The 18,943-nt window shown below is 36.5% G+C and overlaps 4 protein-coding genes and 1 long non-coding RNA gene across 7 annotated transcripts in view; 2 read left to right on the top strand and 3 right to left on the bottom strand.

Annotated features, from left to right (window-relative positions):
* The first annotated feature begins 1,157 nt into the window (after positions 1–1,157).
* Positions 1,158–4,261, top strand: LOC107703075 (protein-S-isoprenylcysteine O-methyltransferase-like). The gene is made up of 5 exons (XM_016505593.1): positions 1,158–1,443; positions 1,763–1,851; positions 2,016–2,185; positions 2,417–2,634; positions 3,438–4,261. The coding sequence occupies exons 1-5, from the start codon at positions 1,225–1,227 to the stop codon at positions 3,618–3,620; spliced, it is 879 nt and encodes a 292-aa protein (XP_016361079.1). The 5' UTR covers positions 1,158–1,224; the 3' UTR covers positions 3,621–4,261.
* Positions 3,696–12,405, bottom strand: LOC107703044 (RING finger protein 207-like). Its single transcript, XM_016505537.1, has 18 exons — positions 12,298–12,405; positions 11,790–12,002; positions 10,354–10,486; positions 8,692–8,836; positions 8,527–8,608; positions 8,364–8,439; positions 8,130–8,255; positions 7,926–7,972; positions 7,269–7,341; positions 7,110–7,178; positions 6,930–6,998; positions 6,735–6,856; positions 6,471–6,648; positions 6,155–6,262; positions 5,828–5,911; positions 5,693–5,744; positions 5,456–5,588; positions 3,696–3,828 (listed from the first exon to the last, which is right to left on the bottom strand). The coding sequence occupies exons 1-18, from the start codon at positions 12,324–12,326 to the stop codon at positions 3,696–3,698; spliced, it is 1,872 nt and encodes a 623-aa protein (XP_016361023.1). The 5' UTR covers positions 12,327–12,405.
* Positions 5,952–6,157, bottom strand: LOC107703078 (uncharacterized). Its single transcript, XR_001635814.1, has 2 exons — positions 6,116–6,157; positions 5,952–6,018 (listed from the first exon to the last, which is right to left on the bottom strand). It is a non-coding gene; the product is annotated as an uncharacterized LOC107703078 (long non-coding RNA).
* A 543-nt stretch (positions 12,406–12,948) lies between the features above and the next one.
* LOC107703077 (60S ribosomal protein L22-like) lies at positions 12,949–13,960 on the top strand. Its single transcript, XM_016505595.1, has 4 exons — positions 12,949–13,030; positions 13,335–13,445; positions 13,553–13,677; positions 13,775–13,960. The coding sequence occupies exons 1-4, from the start codon at positions 13,019–13,021 to the stop codon at positions 13,917–13,919; spliced, it is 393 nt and encodes a 130-aa protein (XP_016361081.1). The 5' UTR covers positions 12,949–13,018; the 3' UTR covers positions 13,920–13,960.
* A 504-nt stretch (positions 13,961–14,464) lies between these two features.
* LOC107703073 (protein RCC2 homolog) overlaps positions 14,465–18,943 on the bottom strand; it is a 7,971-nt gene continuing 3,492 nt past the window's right edge. For all 3 annotated transcript variants that reach the window (XM_016505590.1, XM_016505589.1, XM_016505591.1), the window contains exons 4-13: positions 18,250–18,393; positions 17,461–17,592; positions 17,259–17,347; positions 17,042–17,156; positions 16,786–16,952; positions 16,528–16,708; positions 16,335–16,440; positions 16,169–16,241; positions 15,894–15,971; positions 14,465–15,794 (exon numbers count right to left, since the gene is read on the bottom strand). In XM_016505590.1, coding sequence (XP_016361076.1) covers positions 15,690–15,794; positions 15,894–15,971; positions 16,169–16,241; positions 16,335–16,440; positions 16,528–16,708; positions 16,786–16,952; positions 17,042–17,156; positions 17,259–17,347; positions 17,461–17,592; positions 18,250–18,393 — 1,190 coding nt within the window. In that variant the 3' untranslated portion in view covers positions 14,465–15,689. The remainder of the gene's footprint in view (positions 15,795–15,893; positions 15,972–16,168; positions 16,242–16,334; positions 16,441–16,527; positions 16,709–16,785; positions 16,953–17,041; positions 17,157–17,258; positions 17,348–17,460; positions 17,593–18,249; positions 18,394–18,943) is intronic.

Raw genomic sequence — 18,943 nt, 5'->3', positions numbered from 1 at the left:
CATTTTATATTCATCCTTGCCAATGTTCATGTATATCCTATGATTGCTTTCTTAGATATAATTGTTAACGAAATTTGTAAAACAGCAATATTTTGGGAATGCATAATACTGATGATAATTGCAGGAGAACATATTATGTATACCTGCAAGGCCAGTTGATTCAAATGAATGAAAATTTAGCTACTCTGTGTATATGTGTGATATTAAGATTGAGAGACATGTCATTGTGAAACAAAAAAAAATTTTATAAATTGAAAGTTTATGCATGAAGACATAAGTAATTTGTATTTTGTGTTCATGTGGTTGAGTGTTGAGTTATAGATCAACTTGACTTGAGCATGCAAAGAGAGTCTATTTAATGTTGCAACTGCAACGTCTGCCAGGTCCCCAGTTTCCAATCAGACGAGCAGCTTTGGAATGGACACACAAAGAAGGACACAAGGGAGATCTCCATCTCACATTATTAAACCATTAAATCTTCCTTTCAGCTCGAATCTGAATTACTCTACAACTGCTTGTGCTACGCTACAATAATGCTTTTCATCATGCTCATTGAGAGCCATGCAGTTGTTATTATAGGAGAAATATTGTGCTTTGCTGATTTGACACTGGCATTATGTTTTGTGGTATTCACCTCCACCATCACCATCTAAATTCCACATATTACAGCTGTAGATTAATACTTCATTCTTTATTTTATCAAGTGTACATGGGTTGCTGATTAAAAACAGGACCTTTTCCCACATCTTGAGTGAATCACCATTTTGGTTTTATTGCTTTATTAGTAAATTGTAAAATATACATGATAAAAATACTTTCATTAAAATGCATTGTGTAATTATAGTAATATTTTAGCAACATTAACATCTTGGCACAATTGGTTTCTTGGTAAGGAAACAATAATGTGTATACGTTTTGACAATTTGTATGGTTTTAAATAAATATATTAAATGTTAATATTATTATAATGTGTTATCTATTATAATGCCACAAATTAGTGTTATAATCATTATATCTGTTTTTAGAATTTTTTTGAATACTACTACTAATAATAATAATAATTGGATAATTGAATCGTTTATAATTAAATTCGCACATCAGGATAAATGAATTTTTAACTACAGTTCAATGAGCGTGAAAAAGCTGTCAAAAAAATTAGTAAGCAAGTCAGCGTGAGCTCTGAAGTCACGCGAGATTTCTCTGCGAGATCTTGCTGTTTTCAACATGGCAGGCAGCAAGTTGGTGCTAGAAGGGAGGATAAGTATTATTAGCTTTATCTCAGGACTGGGCGTCATTATAATACCTTTACTTGTAAAATTCGGCGCTCACATTGACTGGATATTCGATTACCTCACGGACGTGAACGGGAAAATAGCCATTGCGGCGTATATTACAGTTATCAATGGCTTTCTGCTAGTCATATACAAGGGACCTTTATACAAGGTAAGACTCAGAGAGACAGTGTGAATCTGATGTGTGTTGTACAGATAGAGCACATGTGTAATTACTGTGTAACTGAACCACTGTCTGGTGCAATATACACGTTTTACATGAATAAAGATATCTAGATGTGTAGTTGCAAAGGCTACAGGACTCTTATCACTGGTAATGTCCTCATAATCCTATTACATTAGCTCTCTAATGGGATCTCGTATAGGTGTCTCTGTCAATATAAATAAGCTCTCCAGGAAGACAGCTTACTGTATGAGGGTTTGCAGAATCAGGAACTGGCTCACAATTTCCTTCCTCTTTGCTTAATCAGGTGGCTGTTCGAGCCTGCTTTCTTGGATTTGCCTTTGGATGTGGTCTCATTTTAAGTTTTGCAGATACAACATGGACACATTTTGGCTGGTAATTAAACTTTTGTGAAATGGGTTAGGTCTATTTGAGGTTCATTTACACATTTAACATACAATAAGGACTGAAGATCATTCTAAATGGTCTTAGAAGTGAATGAATTTTTATGAATTATGGAATAATAACGTCGCTCTGTATTGAATGTTTTGTTTCACTAGGTATATGTGTTCGCTGTCATTTTTTCACTACTCTGAGTACCTGGTTACTGCCATCATCAACCCACGCAGTCTGTCCCTAGACTCCTTCCTGCTCAACCATAGTGTTGAGTACACAGTAGCAGCTATTTCCTCCTGGATAGAGTTCACTGTGGAAAAGCTCCTTATTCCAGGTTTGATACAATCTAGGCCAGAGATTCGCAGCCAGAGTTTGATTTTGCTTTTTTAAACCTGATACATAGTAATGTAATATAACATACTGCCAAAGCTAGTGATTGAAGTGAAATGATTCTAAAGTTTACAGAATTATTATTATTATTATTATTGATAAACTATTTTTTTCTCATTATTGAAATCTTTCCAGAATTAATTGAATTTCACTGTCTGTTTTTATTTCCCCACAGAGATGAAGCAGATGAACTGGCTCTGTCTGGTGGGTCTGGTGATGGTTCTCTGTGGGGAGAGTTTGCGCAAAGCTGCCATGTTGACAGCAGGATCCAACTTCAACCACATAGTACAGAATGAGAAGGCCCAGAGCCACGTGCTGGTCACCACTGGAGTTTACGCTCTCTTCAGACATCCTTCCTATGTGGGCTGGTTTTACTGGAGCATTGGCACTCAGGTACTTTAACCATTATTCAAATGGAATTAATATTTATAGTATTTCACAGTACATCTTTTTCTAAAGCAAATTCACAAACTATTTTTTTTAGTATAATAGTAATACAAATAATACTAATAATAATTATTGTTGTTATTATCTTTTACTTTTAAATATATATTTACGTTTTGTTTTATAATTTTTTTGTGTCCCTAAAATTCACACTACCAAAAGATTTTTTTTAAGAAGTCTCTTGTGTTCACCAAGGCTGTATTCATTTGATAAAAATTACAGTAAAATCAGTTATATTGTGAAATTTTATTATGATTTAAAATAACTGTTTCTTATTTAAATACATTTTAAAATGTAATTTATTCCTATGCTGGCAAAGCTGAATTTTCAGCAGCCATTAATCCAGTATTCAGTGTCACATGATATTCATACTCTAATATGACAGTCTGGTCATATGGTGCTTATTGTCAATGTTGAAAAATCTTTCTGTGGAAAACTTGATGAATAGTAAGCTCAAAAGAACTGCATTTCCTTACTGTTATGTTTGATAAATTGAATGTGTCCCTCCTGATAAAAATTTTAAATCATACTTTTGAATGATGTGTATGTCTACAGTTTCCAAAAAGTGACACCAATGAAAATCCAAATTTCAAATTTTTCAACATTATTGTTTTCTCTTTTTTTTTTTTATCAAATAAATACAGGTGAGCGTAAGACACAAAAATCATAATTATTCCAAACTTTTGACTGGCAGAGTCTAAAAGATATGTTTTGTCTTAAATGTTTTGTTTTAAACCTATTTTTTTCTCCAGATAATGCTGTGCAACCCAATATGTCTACTGGGATATACGATCGCCAGCTGGCGCTTCTTTCGAGAGCGTATTGAGGAAGAGGAGATCTCGCTCATCCATTTCTTTGGAGAGGACTACATTGAGTACAAGAAGGTGGTCTTCACTGGCTTGCCCTTCATCTCAGGGATCAGGGTTAACTCCTAAAGCCGTACTGCATAGAACGGAGGAAATAGCCTGAAAGTGCACACCTGGACACCTCTGACTGGCACTCTGAGCGAGCTAGTTGCCTGGTGGCATCATGTCGCGCCCCTTGGGGGCGGCACAGATATATGAGGTGGCAGCACAGTAAAACTGACCCGCTGATCTGCTCTGAGACACATCGGTCTGCTCTGAGCAAGGTGGAGCTTCCACCCTCAACACCATCAGAGATACTAGTACACAAACACCACATTCGTCAGCATCTGTCTTGTCTCCTACACTTCATGACATTTCTGTTCTTACATTTTGTCTTAATCCTACTCATATGTCACGTATCCTCATATTTACAGTCTTTGCACCATGTAATTTCATACGCTGGTTTCTTATTTCTTGTCTGTCTGTCTTTCTTTTTTTTTCTTTTTTTAAATCCCCTGGTTTTGTGGTTAGAAACCTTAGAAATGAGATTCAAGACATTGGTTTGTTACTACTTACGAACGTCCAGAGTTTTTCAGTAGATTTTTAAATCTCTTGAGGTATTTTTATTCAGATAGGCTTTAAATTGGACTTAAGATATATTTACTGCAGTGGCCATTTAGACATTGTCCGTTTTGTGTAAAAATGAGTTTATCGTGTCTCAGAAAGATCTTTTTTTAAGATCAGCCAGAGCTGATTCTCAGGCATACACATTTTCAAACTAATTTCTGACAATCTCTGAATATCTGTGATTTGTTAATGCTGTTGGACAATTTTAATATTATGGTTAGAAAAATAAACGCGTGATAAATTACAGGATTAATTCCTCTTTTGATTACATGTTCCCCATTGGTCTTTCTAGTCCTTCAGTTATGCATATGTCCTGTCAAATGCATTAATGTCTTTTCGTCTTCACTCCCACACTCACTCACTCAATACCATATCCACGTCTTGTCACTTTCCTTCACACTCGCATGATAATTCAACAAGAAAATCGGTTTCTACGAAGGTGGGATTCAGAAGGCCGAATGCCGGAGGTGTTATGCTGTATCCAAAGCCTTAATCTTTCCGATTTTACATTTCTGGGAGGAAGGCTCCACTCTTCTCCTGGCATGATGTAGCTTATATAGACATTGGGTAAAGAATAGGAATTTCTTCCACACTTTTAACCAATGACGAGCACTATAATATATGCGTACAGGTAATGGACATTTGAACACATGCAATAGGTTTTTATGATGTAAGAGTTGCACTACGCTTGTGCAAAAAGCTAATGGGAGAGGACCACCCTACCTCTTGGATGATAACTGTACAACTTACATGATTAACATCTTCAGCAAAATGTAACAAACCTTTAAAATAAACACTGATTATAATGTTTATTTGACATTACTGTGATTCTCTAAAATACAAGCACTGTAAACTAGTATTTTTTCTCTTTCCAGCTTCCGTAAATTAGATTTACATACATACATGCTTATTTTTTGGGGTAAGATGTCTAAACTGACAGAATCACAAAAGCGGTTTCAGATTGGTATCTCTTGATCAAAAATACAGTAAAACAGTAATATTGTGAAATATTTAAAAGAACAGTTTTCTATTTGAATATACTTAAGTTAATTCAGTTTTGCCATCACAGGAATAAATTCCAATTTAAAATATATTGAAATGGAAAATAGTTATTTTAAATTGTAGTAATATTTCACAATAGTACTATTTTACTTCTTACTATTAATAACATGAATATTTACTATTTAATTTTTTTCATCAAATTAATCGTGAACATAAGAGACTTATTTCAAAAACAGATACCAAACTTTTGTGTATATATATGATTTATGTTACTCTATAAGCGTTGTGAATGATACATCAAGCTCCAGTACCTGGGCTCCAGACGCTCTTTCACTTTTGCTATGGAGCGAATGTAGGGGCCTATTTGGCTGGAAATAGTGGTCAAATAGGAGTTCTCCTGTTTTAACTGAAGCAGGTCATGAAGTTGTGCTAAAAATGAAGAAAAATGAACACCATCAAAAATCACTAAATATGGTAACTAAGATATAACTGCAGTGAGCAGATAAATCTTAAGCATTTAAATACTTACACACCTTCATATATCTCCTGTTCATTTGCCACCCTCTGTAACGTCTCCTCCCAAATCTAAGAACAAAATTAATTGCACAATTACATCTCTTTTTTTTACCTCCACCTACTGTCAGTATTGGTAAGTATTGGCATCTCACCTCCTCGAACATGGCCCGCATGAGCTCGACTGAGGAGTACTCTGCGGAGATCTGTCTGTCCACCTGAACAGACCTCTCCAAAATCTCATTCATGGTGTCGGGTTTGGTGAGTGAGTGGTGCTTGGGGATTGGTCTCTTCTGATAGGCTGTTTAGAGTCCAGTTTTCCTCAGTGTTACAGGGCAGCTCATTACTGTATTGGTGAAGTATGGAATGGCCATTAATGCGTTATAATTAATAACTGTGTCTATGTCTACATTATATAGTTTGAGAAATTGCTGGTAACTTACCTGGGCTGTGTGTCCGCAGTAGGGGTACTGTCCTCGTACAGCAATCTCATTCATGGTGTCAGGTTTGCTGAGTGAATGGTGCTTTGTCAGGTCTCTGTGAATCTCCTGCACCTGGTCTTTGAGCTTCTGGATTTCTGTCTGTAAAGTCTAGTCAAACAGACATGGAGAATTTGTCAGTTGCAGAACAGTATTGCTTAACTTTTTTTCTATGTAAATACGCATTTAGTGGTTGGACATAATATAATGCCATTCATTTTATTTTCCTGTAATTTCCTCTTGGCAAGAATATTAGCCCAGAAAATGGCTAAAAATAAAATATCATGGACTGAACCATGAATGCATAAGAAATTCTCACCCTGTAGCTGTTCTCGTAGTTGCAGCAGTGCTCCATAAAAGGCGTCTCTCCACCCTCCGCCAGCAGGACCTTGGTGCTGATGTAACGGTGTGAGGTCGGCCTGCGCACCACCGAGGAGCACAGTGACATGTCGCTCATGGCTGGAGAGTGACACTGCACTGACAGAGATGATTGCATCCTGCAGGAAGATAATCAAAAGCTTAATATGTTTAAATGTTACTTTTTAAATAAGCATATTTAGTTTTCTTGAATAAACAGACTCACAATCCACTGGCGTTTCCCAGACCTAAAGCCACACTCCCTGCAGTGGACACTGAACGCCGCTGCCCCAACAGCAAGAGTGGCTCCAGGCAGCGAGCAAACTCGGAGCGATACTCTGTGTTTATCTGTGGAGATAGATTACAGCAGATATAACTTATGCATTGACTTATTTAACATACTTGAATGTAGTAAACTAACCTTACTGCTCTGTGCTGGTCTCAGTCTGTGTGGTAGTTTCACAATCTTCTTTAGTCTCTCCATTAATTGCTGTGTGAGGTGAAAATATCAATTATAATTCTTATTGTTGGGACCATGCCCTGGCTGAAATCATTTTATTTTTTATTATTTAATAAAAATATTTTATTTGTTTGTACTCACATATCCCATGTCTAAGAACTCAAACTTATTTGCTGAGCTTAGGAAGGCAGAACATGTGACAAGATGAACCTGGAGATAATTCAATGGAAATATGTCTGAAAGCAAGAAGAATATGTGAAAATATTAAGATGCATGAAGACATGAAGAAAATGCGCTTACCTGAAGAGTTGGCAGGAGTGCTGCAAGATGAGATAACTGCTCTTTGAAGGCTCTCTCCTTCTCCTCATGCTGACTAGAAAATAAAAACACAAAAGAGGATTAGTGTTCCTTAAGATCTTTGGTTCAGTTTGTGTGTGGACTTAGATTACATGTATTATTATTATATTAATATGCAGTATTAAAATATTTCTATATCTCAATTATATCTCAAACAACAATATTATACACACACATACATATATATACTGTATATATATGTGTGTGTGTGTGTATATATATATATATATATATATACATATATATATGCTATAATAGTGATGCACTGAAATTAAAATTCCAACACCAATAATTATCTTATGGTTGATAAATGGCAGATATTAAAATTTTAATATTTAAATGTTAAAAATATTATTATATTTAAATATTCCAATATAGATACTGACATCTCTAATAACTATAATATAAGCTGATAACTGATATGGTATTTTCACAAATATATTGTGCATCTCTAATAATTCATATTTAATATTTCACTCCACTATATTTTTTGTCTGACAAAAAGTATCATGGTACAGTTAGTGCTTTTAAAGTCACGTAACAGATTTTAATGTACAATGTCTTATTTTTCTATTTTTAAGTAATATATATTTTATTTACCTTCGTGCTGCCTTGAGTAGAATCTTTTTTCTTTCTGCTAGTCTTTCCTGAGGAAAGAAATATATGTGAATCACCAATTTTATTATTAATCATTTCATATAAACTTCACCCTTTCAAAACATTTCAAATGATGAAACAATTTTTTAAAAATCCAAATCGTATAAGAGTAGCCAGAATGATTAGTCATGTAATTGTGCATGTCACCTGCATATTATTGAACAGAGTGCAGATGGCGCTCTCTTCTTCATCCACGTTGACCCTGACCTCTCCAATCATGGCTTTGAACAGAATAATGGCTTCTCGCGCTGACGTCTGAAGCTCCTTAACAGCCTGAGGAGAGGGAAATGACTTCAATAGGTGCTTCACAGCTCCACACAATACAGATACAGATGAAAGTACACATTACTGTTGGATGAAAAGGATGGGAGAGAAACTCACTAAGACGGCTTGGTCCAATTTTTCACAGCCTTGGATATATGCTGTCTCAATATCAATGCAGTGTGCTCTGCTCTCCCTATGGAATTAGATAAACCCAGATTATTTTGAAATCGTATGAGTGATATGCTAATTTTATGCTCTGTGAGTTAAGTTTATAACTCACACTTGCATGTCTCTGAAGCAGTTGATGCAGAGCATGGACTTTTTCTCTGTAGAAAACATTATGTAGAGTTCCTCATGGAGGGCTGCAATCAGACAGAAACTGCATGAATCTCAAGACTTGTTATTTTGCTGGGGAAACTTGAGAAGTGGTTTTCAAAACACACACCACATTTTTTGTGGGCTTCTTTGGTGCACTTTGCCAAGGAGACAATCTCGTGGCAGGAAAACATCTTGGCTTTGTGGGTGGTTTCCCTGCAGTCTCGACACAGTGGCTGGCAACAAGTGTTGCAATAAAACATTGCATCCACATCCTGGGGTTTGTGACAGAAGATTCAAATGCATAAACAGACAAAACCTAATCTTTTTTAAAAATAAAAATAATGACATTCAGATGTGCAACATAATTAAACACTGTGACAGAGTTTCATGCCACAGACACTGCTACTGAATCTACAGCTCGACCAGTTTAGTCTGATTCTCAACAAATTATTTTTAGTGAATCAGAAAGGTACAGTGCAACCACTGTTTACATCCTGAACAAATTATTCTAATGACACTTTGATTGACTCTAATGGTTCTTTTTAGTGAATCAAACACATACCTAAAATAAGTAGTTACTGACTGGTTGTTCATATGGCAATGTGTTGTATAATCCTTTTCACTCTTACGTACATCACAATATGGAAGAAAAGATCTTTAAGGAATAGTTCATCCAAACAAGAAAATTTGCTGGAAATGTACTCATCCTCAGGCCATCAAAGATGTAAATTAATTAATTTATTAATAGGAAAAGATTTGGAGAAACTCATTACATCACTTCCTCACCAATGGATCCGCTGCAGTGAATGGGTGCCGTCAGAATGAGAGTTCAAACAGCTGATAAAAACATCACAATAATCCACAAATAATTGGCACGTCTCCAGTCCATCAATTTGTCTTGTAAAGTGAAAAATCTGTGTTTGTAATAAACAAATTCATCATTTATGTTTTTAACTCCAAACCGTTGCTTCTAAAATGTGAGCCCCTCTGTAATATTTTTACTTTCTCCAATGATAAAGTTGACTTGTCTGAATCAGGAGAGAAATATGCACAGATCAAGCACCGAAAGCGAAAACAGTCCAAAACAGTTCTAAACAAATATGTTAGTGGATTTTAATGTGAGAGGACAACAGGGGATGGACTTGTTACCTGGACGAAGCATAATAATGAATCATGGACTGGAACTTTAGCAAGAAGTGACAGTTCAAAGTTAAAAGGCCTTAATGATGGATTTGTTTATTACAAACACAGTTTTTCACTTCATAAGACATTAACTGATCGTCTGGAGTTGCATGGATTATTATGATACTTTTGTTTGGACTCTCATTCTGACGGCACCCATTCACTGCAAAGGAGCCCTTGGTGAGCAAGTGACATAATGCTAAATTTAGCCAAACTGTTCCGATAACAAACAAACTCGTCTACATCTTGGATGGCCTGAGGGTGAGTAAACTGTCAGCGATTTTAATTTTTTGGGTGAACTATTCCTTTAAAAATTCTGTGTAAACAACTTTTGCAAGAACTAAATTTATGAATTTGCATTTTTTCCAAAATATTTATTCCGTAAAAGTACTCATCATATTATTACAATATCAGCTCACATTCAGATCTGCCTCCATCCAATCAACCCATGAATAAAATCCCCACCCTACATTTCACTAGTTTCACTCGGTACATCACAATATATGACAAAAGAATCTTCCGCTATTTCCATTACATTGTGACTTTAAGGAACCATTAAAGTCTTTATGAAGTGCATGTTTCAGTGTTGTGATGGTGATAATGAGACCTGTTTCTTGCACTCCAAATCACAGTTAGCACACTGCACGGTTTCCTCACTGTCTGCTGAACTGTCCACCAAGAACTTCAGGAGTCGATCCTCTGGGGGGAGTGCATTTATTCCTTTCACAACAGACTGATGTCTAAAAAATAAACAGACAGTTTTGTGTGCCTGTGCAGAACTTTTGACCCATTGCCTGATAATGTCTTAGTCATACATCTGGCATTGACGAGTTTATCTCTCCCTCATAGCAACAACGACACAAATAGCTCTCTTTTGAATTCTGAGATATAACTGAGACTGATAGACAAACCCCCACAGAGTCAAAAATAAACACAAACATGAGACTCAAATAAGCGTAATTCCCAGCAAAAAGACTATTTTAACATTTCTAAGCTTAATAGTTCAAAGATTCCCTGTGAATTCACTTTCATGAGAAGCATTCACAATGTATTTGACAAAAAGTGATTTAAACAATGATATATTGTCCTATACTCTACTTTGCATTGCTAATGCATAACAATGACAAATACATAATGCATGCAATCACAATGCCATAATGTAACACTCATGCTGCAGCACTCATAATGCAACACAAACACTGAGAAATGTGCAGTAACCTTCAAATTAACACTGAACCAGCTACAAACTAATTCATACTTACTCTAACATGCTGCTTTATAAAGACCACCAACTTTTTCCCATTTTTTAATATATTTCTTCCATAGGTGCAAGATCTACAGTGTGCGATTAAGCTGCTGCTAGACTTACTATATGGAAGCAGAAGGGTGAGCACACAGGCATTTCAGCCATCTCTAACTGTAGCCAGCCCAGGACCCATGTATCCAATGTCAAGTGTCAGATAGTATTAGGTTTATTGTTTGATACCACAGTGGCCTTGGCAGAATGTGCCCAGAGACTTTTGATTAAGTCCAACACAAAGGCAGGATTTATGGAGCAGCTGTTGAAGGTAATCTCTCCTACAAATGCCCCTGGCACCATATAGTTGACCAGGCAATGTCGTTTGACCATTTAGATCTATAAATACAATGTTAGATTTTTCAAATGCATACGTCATAAGTATGAACGTCCATTTCCGCCATGGAATAAGTAACTGCAACTTTTTATCTTACAATTCTGAAATTTTTTCTCACAATTCTGAGTTTATATATAACAATTATGATTTTTTTCACAGAATTGCTAGAAAAAAGTCAAAACGGTTAGATATAAACTCAGAATGTATATTTCAAAGAGTTTATATTTCACAATTCTGAGAACTTGCAATTGCAAGAGAAAAGTCAAAATTGTGATGTAAAAAGTTGCAATTACCTTGTTAATTTTTATACGTATGCTTAATGCATTAATAATAATGCATACTTATGAATATTTTTTTGTGTGAATTGTCAGAATAAGGTGATCAAGGATTAAATAAGGTAAAATCTTACCCACAGAGAGGGCAAGTCAGTCGGCTGTCCACAGCCTTTCCACGCAGGCAGCTGGCACAGAACGTGTGATAACAGTCCAGTAAACATGGATGCTCATACTGTTCTTGGCACAAATGGCACACCAGAGGATGGCAGTTGGCACTGTCATAGAGATTATCCAGAGGGGAAAAGATCTCTCCAGACATCTGAAATATAATAAGACCTTCAGATACTCTGATATAGTATATGCGTGAACACATTTACACATTGTACATTTATACAGTATATCTATCATAAATATTATTCTAAGCATGCTTGGTGTCCTTGAATCAGAAAATATACTTAAAAAGTTCTTTGAGATCCAAGGTTAGTAGGCTACTCATTATTGAAGCTATAAACCAGAAACAAGCCTCTGAATGAGGTCATACGCTCAGAAGCAACATAAAGGTCACTTGAATAGATACAACCTAAAAGATACAGAAAGAATAAATATACATATTTAATTCACAAATAATGAATATCTGAATACCTTGTCCTGTCCGAGTGCTTCTGCTGCATGGATTGAATGCTGTGTGAAGGTTCCCTGAGGGTTCCTAGATGTAGGATATGACTTCAACAACAAACAATCAATTGACACTCCTGTATGTGCTGTCTGAGGGGGTGTGATATGTTGGGGCCAGAATACTCAGACCCTGATACAACACAAACCAGATGCCATTGTCTGTCAAAAGCAGAGCCCAGGTAGCTACAAATAGATCACACAGTATACCTTGCTTACACTAACATGCAAACTAACATGTCATATCAGAATAATGGCGTCACTCAAAACATTAGTTCATTAGATCTTTTCATATATACGTGTAAAAATAGAAGTTTGTGGGTCATTTTCTACAAAAGATCAACACTTAAACGCCTGTCCACATTTAATAGGATATCTTTGGAACATGAAATTTCTGTCATAATTTCCTCATCCTCTAATCATTCCAAATTCGTCAAGAAATTACTATCTTCTGTGGGTCACAAGTTTTGGTCAGATTAACATTATTCAAACGTCTCCTTTTGTGTTCCATGGGAAACAATAGTAATATATTTGTATGGTCAAATCGTACACAGAGTACATTATTATTATTATTATTATTATTCCAACAACAGACAAATCGAACACATCGATTACCTCAGCGCTAGATTAAACAGTCTGTGACGTCACGCTCGCGCAGTCGTGGTTCTTCCTTTCGACGAAATTTCTAGCTATGGCGCCTGTTGTAAGTTTGAACATACGGACCTAGTTAATAAAATAACAGACGTTTCCATTCATTATCATGTATACACATCATTCGAGATTGCATAATAAACACAATCGCGTTCACAAAATGTGTAGGTAATAACCCAGTACGTAAAGCAATCGTTATGTATCATTGAATGAACCCCGTGCAGCCAAATTAACAGAGAACTTGATTCAATCTTGCTCGCAACATTTCTACTAACGGGTTTGTTTTTCTAATTATAATGACAGAACTGTTATAGACACAAGACTGATAGTATACATGTTCTTGTATTTAATTGCAGAAGAAGCAGCAGAGCTATAAAGGTGGAAAGAAGAAGAAGAAGCAGGTCCTGAAGTTCACGCTGGACTGCACGCATCCCGTTGAAGACGGCATTATGGATGCTTCAAACTTTGTAACTAGATCAAGTCCTTATGTAAAACGGTGTTTATTATACTGTAGAAGTCAGATAATCGCTAGCTGTCTGAGTTTATGACTTGTCATTTGCGTGTGTGGATACAGGAGCAGTTCCTACAGGAGCGCATCAAAGTCAACGGTAAAGCAGGAAACCTGGGAGGTGGAGTGGTCACCATTGAAAGAAGCAAGAGCAAAATCACAGTATCTTCTGAGGTGCCCTTCTCCAAGAGGTGTGTGTTTTGATACATCTTGACTTTGTTTTTGCCAATTATTTTATTTTTAACTGCAACTTTACATTTTATTCCACTGTTCTCATCTTTTCTGCAGGTACCTGAAATACCTTACAAAGAAATACTTAAAGAAGAACAATCTCAGAGACTGGTTGCGTGTTGTGGCTAACACGAAAGAAAGCTACGAGCTTCGCTACTTTCAGATCAACCAGGATGAGGAAGAAGAGGAGGATGAGGATTAAATTCTTGATTTTTTTTTGCTTCTTTAAATAAATTCATATATGACTACATTTTATGTATCCAGATATAGTTCTTTATCATTGGCGTTTCGATGTTAAACACGCACCTATTTATTCATATTAATCTACCACAATAATGAAGTGGCATAAGATCTTTTTTTATATATATTGTGATGTACATCTGAGTGTAACAGATTATTAGAAAACAATATTTTTTAGTTCAAACGGATTTGGATTTGGTTTTACGCATCAGTTTGAATTTTGAGCTGTGGGAATTGGGAGTCCTCATACTTAACCAGAGAAAAAAAAAATCAGTTGTTTTTTCTAAAAGGTCCAGTTCTGATATTTTTAATGTTTAATCAAAAAGTCTTTTTTATTTTAAATGAAACATGCACAGATGAATTGTTCACAACACCTGCAACAGGCATTTGGAAAATAGGGTGAATTTTTACTTAATGGCAACTAAGATAACAGCACACTGTTCTGCCAACTTGAGGGATAAAAACTGAGCATGTGCACGGGTAAAAAAAAAAAACTGCATCAACATATACCAACTTACATGAACCTTTATTTAATATTAAGAAAAAAAAATAGAATTCATAATAGGAGTCGGAATTCCAGTTCCTGGACATATATTGCCTAAAAAAATGAACACATTTCATGTAAGTACACAATTTAAAATTATAGAACATAAAACATCAGCTTGTTGCTCGCCCAAAAACTGGATGGATTCTTGTATGGACTTACAAACAGATTATGAAACATAAATGTGATCACAGTTTAAGCCCAGGTGAACACAAAGAAATGGCACAGTATTCAACATATTGCATGAAATGATGCTCTGTGAAGACATTGTGGTCCCAGATGATGGGACAATTCTACTCTTCTCAACATCAAGTCCATTATTCAAAAACATGCTAACATCAACACATGAGAACAGCATTTCTGTAGTTAACAATACTAGCAAGGGCATAAACATTAAGGATTTACATTTCTATAAAAGGGAGAATGAATTTAATATAAATATCACAGCTGATGTCTCATTTGCATTGCAGGAGTTGATAATACTTCCCTGATCAGATTAAACAGGAGTCTGTATCTTAAGACGGAGAGGGAAAAAAAAGCTTACATATTAGCTACGTGGTCTTGAGGAAAATTATGTTCTTATGTATGGTGATGATAACATGGAGCTGGAAGTAATGAAAGTGATGTTTAAAAGATGAAGTGCCCCATAACACTTGAGTTGTCATAGGACCAACTGAACTTCCTCAGCCTGAATCATCTCACTTAAAAAGGCACAAGAATGGAGTGAGTTTGTCTTTTAGTTAACCATTAGCCCATTGATAGTCTGCATTAGAATGATTTAGCACCAGTTTTTGGAAGAGAGCAGACATGGATCTCACAGTCATTGTTATGGAAAAATAAACAACAAAACAATCTGTGATATACTTCCATTAGGAATGTATAAGTAAAGAGGATGGATCCAGTGGAATCCGAGTGCTCCGAGTAGTTGCTGGCTCTATTGTGAAAATAAAACAGGCATGTGATGCCAAAATTACCATTCTGAAACGCCCGAGCCCAGACAGATCAGTTAATGCAACTTCTCTCATACTTTTATCCGACATGTGGCTTGTCTTTCAAAAATGCAATATGATGTCCAAAAATAAAGGAAAAATAAAATCCCATCCCAACCAAACTGTGATTACCCAGGTGACCTAGTGAGCAGAGGCATTCCTTAAAAAAGCCCCTGGAGAAAATGTGAATGGTGTCCAATCAGAGTGTGCGCGGGTTGTATTCGGGAAGCTTCTTGAGCTTTTCTTTCTCCTGCTCTGTGTCTTGCCGAGCAATAACCAGGGAGTGAGAATAGCCCATCACCACCTGAAATGACAAAGTATTTAGTTGCATAGCCATACGATTATATCACATAGAACAGAATTCTGGGAGGATATGATTCACGCTTTTGACAGCAGAACTCACCTGTTCTGAGTACACGCCATCCAGAGTTTTGACCTCTTGAGCAGTGGTGGATGACTTGGGTTTGTTGCCACCATACCCCTAAAAATGCAAAATTGAAATATGAGTAACTTGCCATCTTACACTATTGAAGGAAGCCTTTTATGCTCAGCAAGGCTTAATTTATTTGATCAAAAACAAAGATATGATATATATATATAATCTTACTGACCCCAAACTTTTATGTAGTTATTGACTTAATACTTAAACAGGTTTTAACAGAACACAGATAAACATACCAGCTCTCCAAATGTGGGCGATGGTCCCCAGCTAATAGTGCTATCATCAGCTGCTATGATAATACTGCTCTTCCTGAGAGGAGTTATAGATAACACCTAATCAACATTCTGAAAAATTCAAAATATTTTATAAAACACATTTTTAGAGTCCTCTGTTTTTACTTACCCACAGGCCAGACTGCGAGTCTTCCATCCGCACAGATCCTGCACAGCTTTGGGGTACATGGTGGACTCACGGGACGTGTTTGTCACTCCCCAGAAAAACAGACCACCTGAAAAATAAAAAGCAGCATTAACCACAAATAGATGATGGGTATGATAGGCAGTTTTTTTTTCCCAGGGAGGAATTACACACTTACCTGTTTCACTGACAGCAAAGGAACACTGATAGCCACAGTATATTTGAGTTGCTCCACGGCCAGGGAAGTCAAAGAGCTTGACTAACCGTGGGACCATCTCATCTTTCTGCTCGGCGTGGCCTAATCGGCCATATCCCCCAAATCCCCATGAAAACACGCGCTTTTGGGAATCTAGCACCAGCTGCGTGGACGCAACAATATAATCTTATATAATGTTAATTCATTCATATTTGACTTGAAAACAAACTTGCTACTCACTGTGTGATTGGCCCCACATGCTACATCCCGAGCCACGACATTGGGCACAGGAAGCACTTGGCCATCCTTGGTCTTCTCAATGAAAATGGCCACCCGTCTAGGGATCAGCTCACAGTCAAACTCGATGCGCTGGGCACGAGCGATGAACTTTCCGTCTGAGTTATGCCCTTTTAGATACAGAACAAAAAGAGTAAATAATCCAAACAGGTGTGTTTGGTGACTGTATTCCAGTTAAACCCCATTTTACTAGTGTTACCTAGTTGGCCGTATTCCGGGCAACCGAAAGAATAAAGGTTCCCCTTGCAGTCCACAATCATACTGAACTCTGCACCACAGGCTACTTTGACTATCGGCTGCCCGTTGTACTGGATCTGTAGGTAAATCAATGCAGATGTTTAGTGGAACATTAAAAATACAATAAACATGTTACATTAAAGCCCCATTAAGCAAGTGAAACCCAGAGAGAGTCTTACTGTAGCTGGGCTGAGCACAGCATCTGTCTGATTGCCCTGACCTAGCTGCCCCAGTTTGTTTTCTCCGAAGGAGTAGACAGTACCATTTTCTGTGAGACAAAACATAAGAACACCACATTTGCAGTTATATTATTATAACAACACAACTATAATTACGGCAATTATATGACAAACATACCGCATTTCGCAAAAGTTTGCCTACCTGTTAAAGCCATGGTGTGGTTTCTACCACAAACAGCTGCTACAATCACTTCCTCCCCCAGGCCCTCAACTAGCTTCGGAGCCTCCAATCGTTTAGTGTCTCCATGACCCAACTGCCCTTTTTCATTACGACCTGAGAAGGACCAGAGGCAGAAATTCATATCTTTAAAGTATATACACACACACACACATTCAATCGGTTGGGTTTTTTTTTTTTTAAGTAATGAATTGTTAATGTTATTCTTATAGTTATTCAGCAAGGATGCATAAAATTTATCACAAATGGCGTACTATATTACTTATACACAAACACAAACACACAGATAGATAGATAGATAGATAGATAGATAGATAGATAGATAGATAGATAGATAGATAGAAATGTTTATTGAACAGCAAATCAATGGCTTCTGAAAATTCAGCTTTGCTATCACAGGAATAAATTGCACTTATGTTGAACGGAATATATTACAATATATTAGAATAAAAAATATTTTAAATTGTAATATACCAAGATATTATTATTATTATTATTATGGTATTTTTGATCATATAAATCCAGCCTTGGTGAGCATAAGACACTTATTACACACACAAAAAAACACTTTTTGAACAATTGTCTAAAAAAAGTTAAACATTTTTAAAAAGTAAATTTCTTGACACATCTTTGTGTCTTTAGTGTCAATGGGTTGCCAGCGTTTTATGTTACTCCTCATGATGTGGCATTTATGAGGGCCGGGTTAAAATCCTAATTTAAAACAGGAAAGACTGTTCTTGTGTGGACACTTACCCCAGCTCCAGAGTTTGCCCTCTGTGGTGATGATGAGACTGTGGGCAGCACAGGGTCCAGACACCACACAGCTAACCTGGACATCACTGAGACATCCATAGCGATGGGGGCCCCACAGATTCTGCCCAAGGTTCCTGTAAGCAGCTGCGAAAACACACACAGACACGCATGAAAAGTATATCAAAGATGAAAATTCCATAAATGACTGCAACCCACACACTTCCTCTTTCTTATTTTAAGTGTGAAGTTGATTTTTGCACCTGGCAGATTTGTCTCATGTTTTCAGTGTGAGATGCTGGTATCTCAAAAATGTCCCTACTCTGAAGATTAAAATATGATTGTTATCAGTTATTGCAACTTAGCTCTTATTTAACTCACATAGAAGAATAAATTCACTGCAATACATTCAGTCAGCATGTATTTAAAATAGTAGATTTCTTTGTTTTAAAGGGGTCATATGATGCGATTTAAATTTTTCCTTTCTCTTTGCAGTGTTACAAGCTCTTGGTGCATAAAGAAGATCTGTAAAGTTGCAAAGACTAAAGTCTCAAATCCAAAGAGACATTCTTTATAACAGTTAAGAGTCAACCACGCCTACCTAAAACAGCTCGTTCTAACACACCCCCACATGTCTACCTCACGATGTGGGAAGATTTGCATAATGCCGCCCAAATGTTCACGCAAAGAAAGAAGG

The sequence above is a fragment of the Sinocyclocheilus anshuiensis genome, unplaced genomic scaffold (assembly GCF_001515605.1).
Source record: "Sinocyclocheilus anshuiensis isolate Anshui unplaced genomic scaffold, SAMN03320099.WGS_v1.1 scaffold883, whole genome shotgun sequence".
Taxonomy (NCBI): domain Eukaryota; kingdom Metazoa; phylum Chordata; class Actinopteri; order Cypriniformes; family Cyprinidae; genus Sinocyclocheilus; species Sinocyclocheilus anshuiensis.
Note: the sequence above shows the minus strand (reverse complement) of the source record. Positions and strands in the feature narration are given on the sequence as shown.

What these genes read in the sequence shown, in the direction of transcription:
- LOC107703077 (XM_016505595.1), top strand. An exon ending in TTATGGATGCTTCAAACTTT is followed by an intron (nt 13,446 to 13,552) that starts GTAACTAGATCA and finishes GTGTGGATACAG; the next exon opens with GAGCAGTTCCTACAGGAGCG. An exon ending in GAGGTGCCCTTCTCCAAGAG is followed by an intron (nt 13,678 to 13,774) that starts GTGTGTGTTTTG and finishes TCTTTTCTGCAG; the next exon opens with GTACCTGAAATACCTTACAA.
- LOC107703075 (XM_016505593.1), top strand. Translation starts at nt 1,225, where the DNA reads ATGGCAGGCAGCAAGTTGGTGCTAGAAGGGAGGATAAGTATTATTAGC. An exon ending in GGAAAAGCTCCTTATTCCAG is followed by an intron (nt 2,186 to 2,416) that starts GTTTGATACAAT and finishes ATTTCCCCACAG; the next exon opens with AGATGAAGCAGATGAACTGG. An exon ending in ACTGGAGCATTGGCACTCAG is followed by an intron (nt 2,635 to 3,437) that starts GTACTTTAACCA and finishes TTTTTTCTCCAG; the next exon opens with ATAATGCTGTGCAACCCAAT.
- LOC107703044 (XM_016505537.1), bottom strand. Translation starts at nt 12,326, where the DNA reads ATGCAGCAGAAGCACTCGGACAGGACAAG. An exon ending in CTCTGTTCAATAATATGCAG is followed by an intron (nt 7,973 to 8,129) that starts GTGACATGCACA and finishes TTCTTTCCTCAG; the next exon opens with GAAAGACTAGCAGAAAGAAA. An exon ending in CACTCCTGCCAACTCTTCAG is followed by an intron (nt 7,179 to 7,268) that starts GTAAGCGCATTT and finishes AATTATCTCCAG; the next exon opens with GTTCATCTTGTCACATGTTC.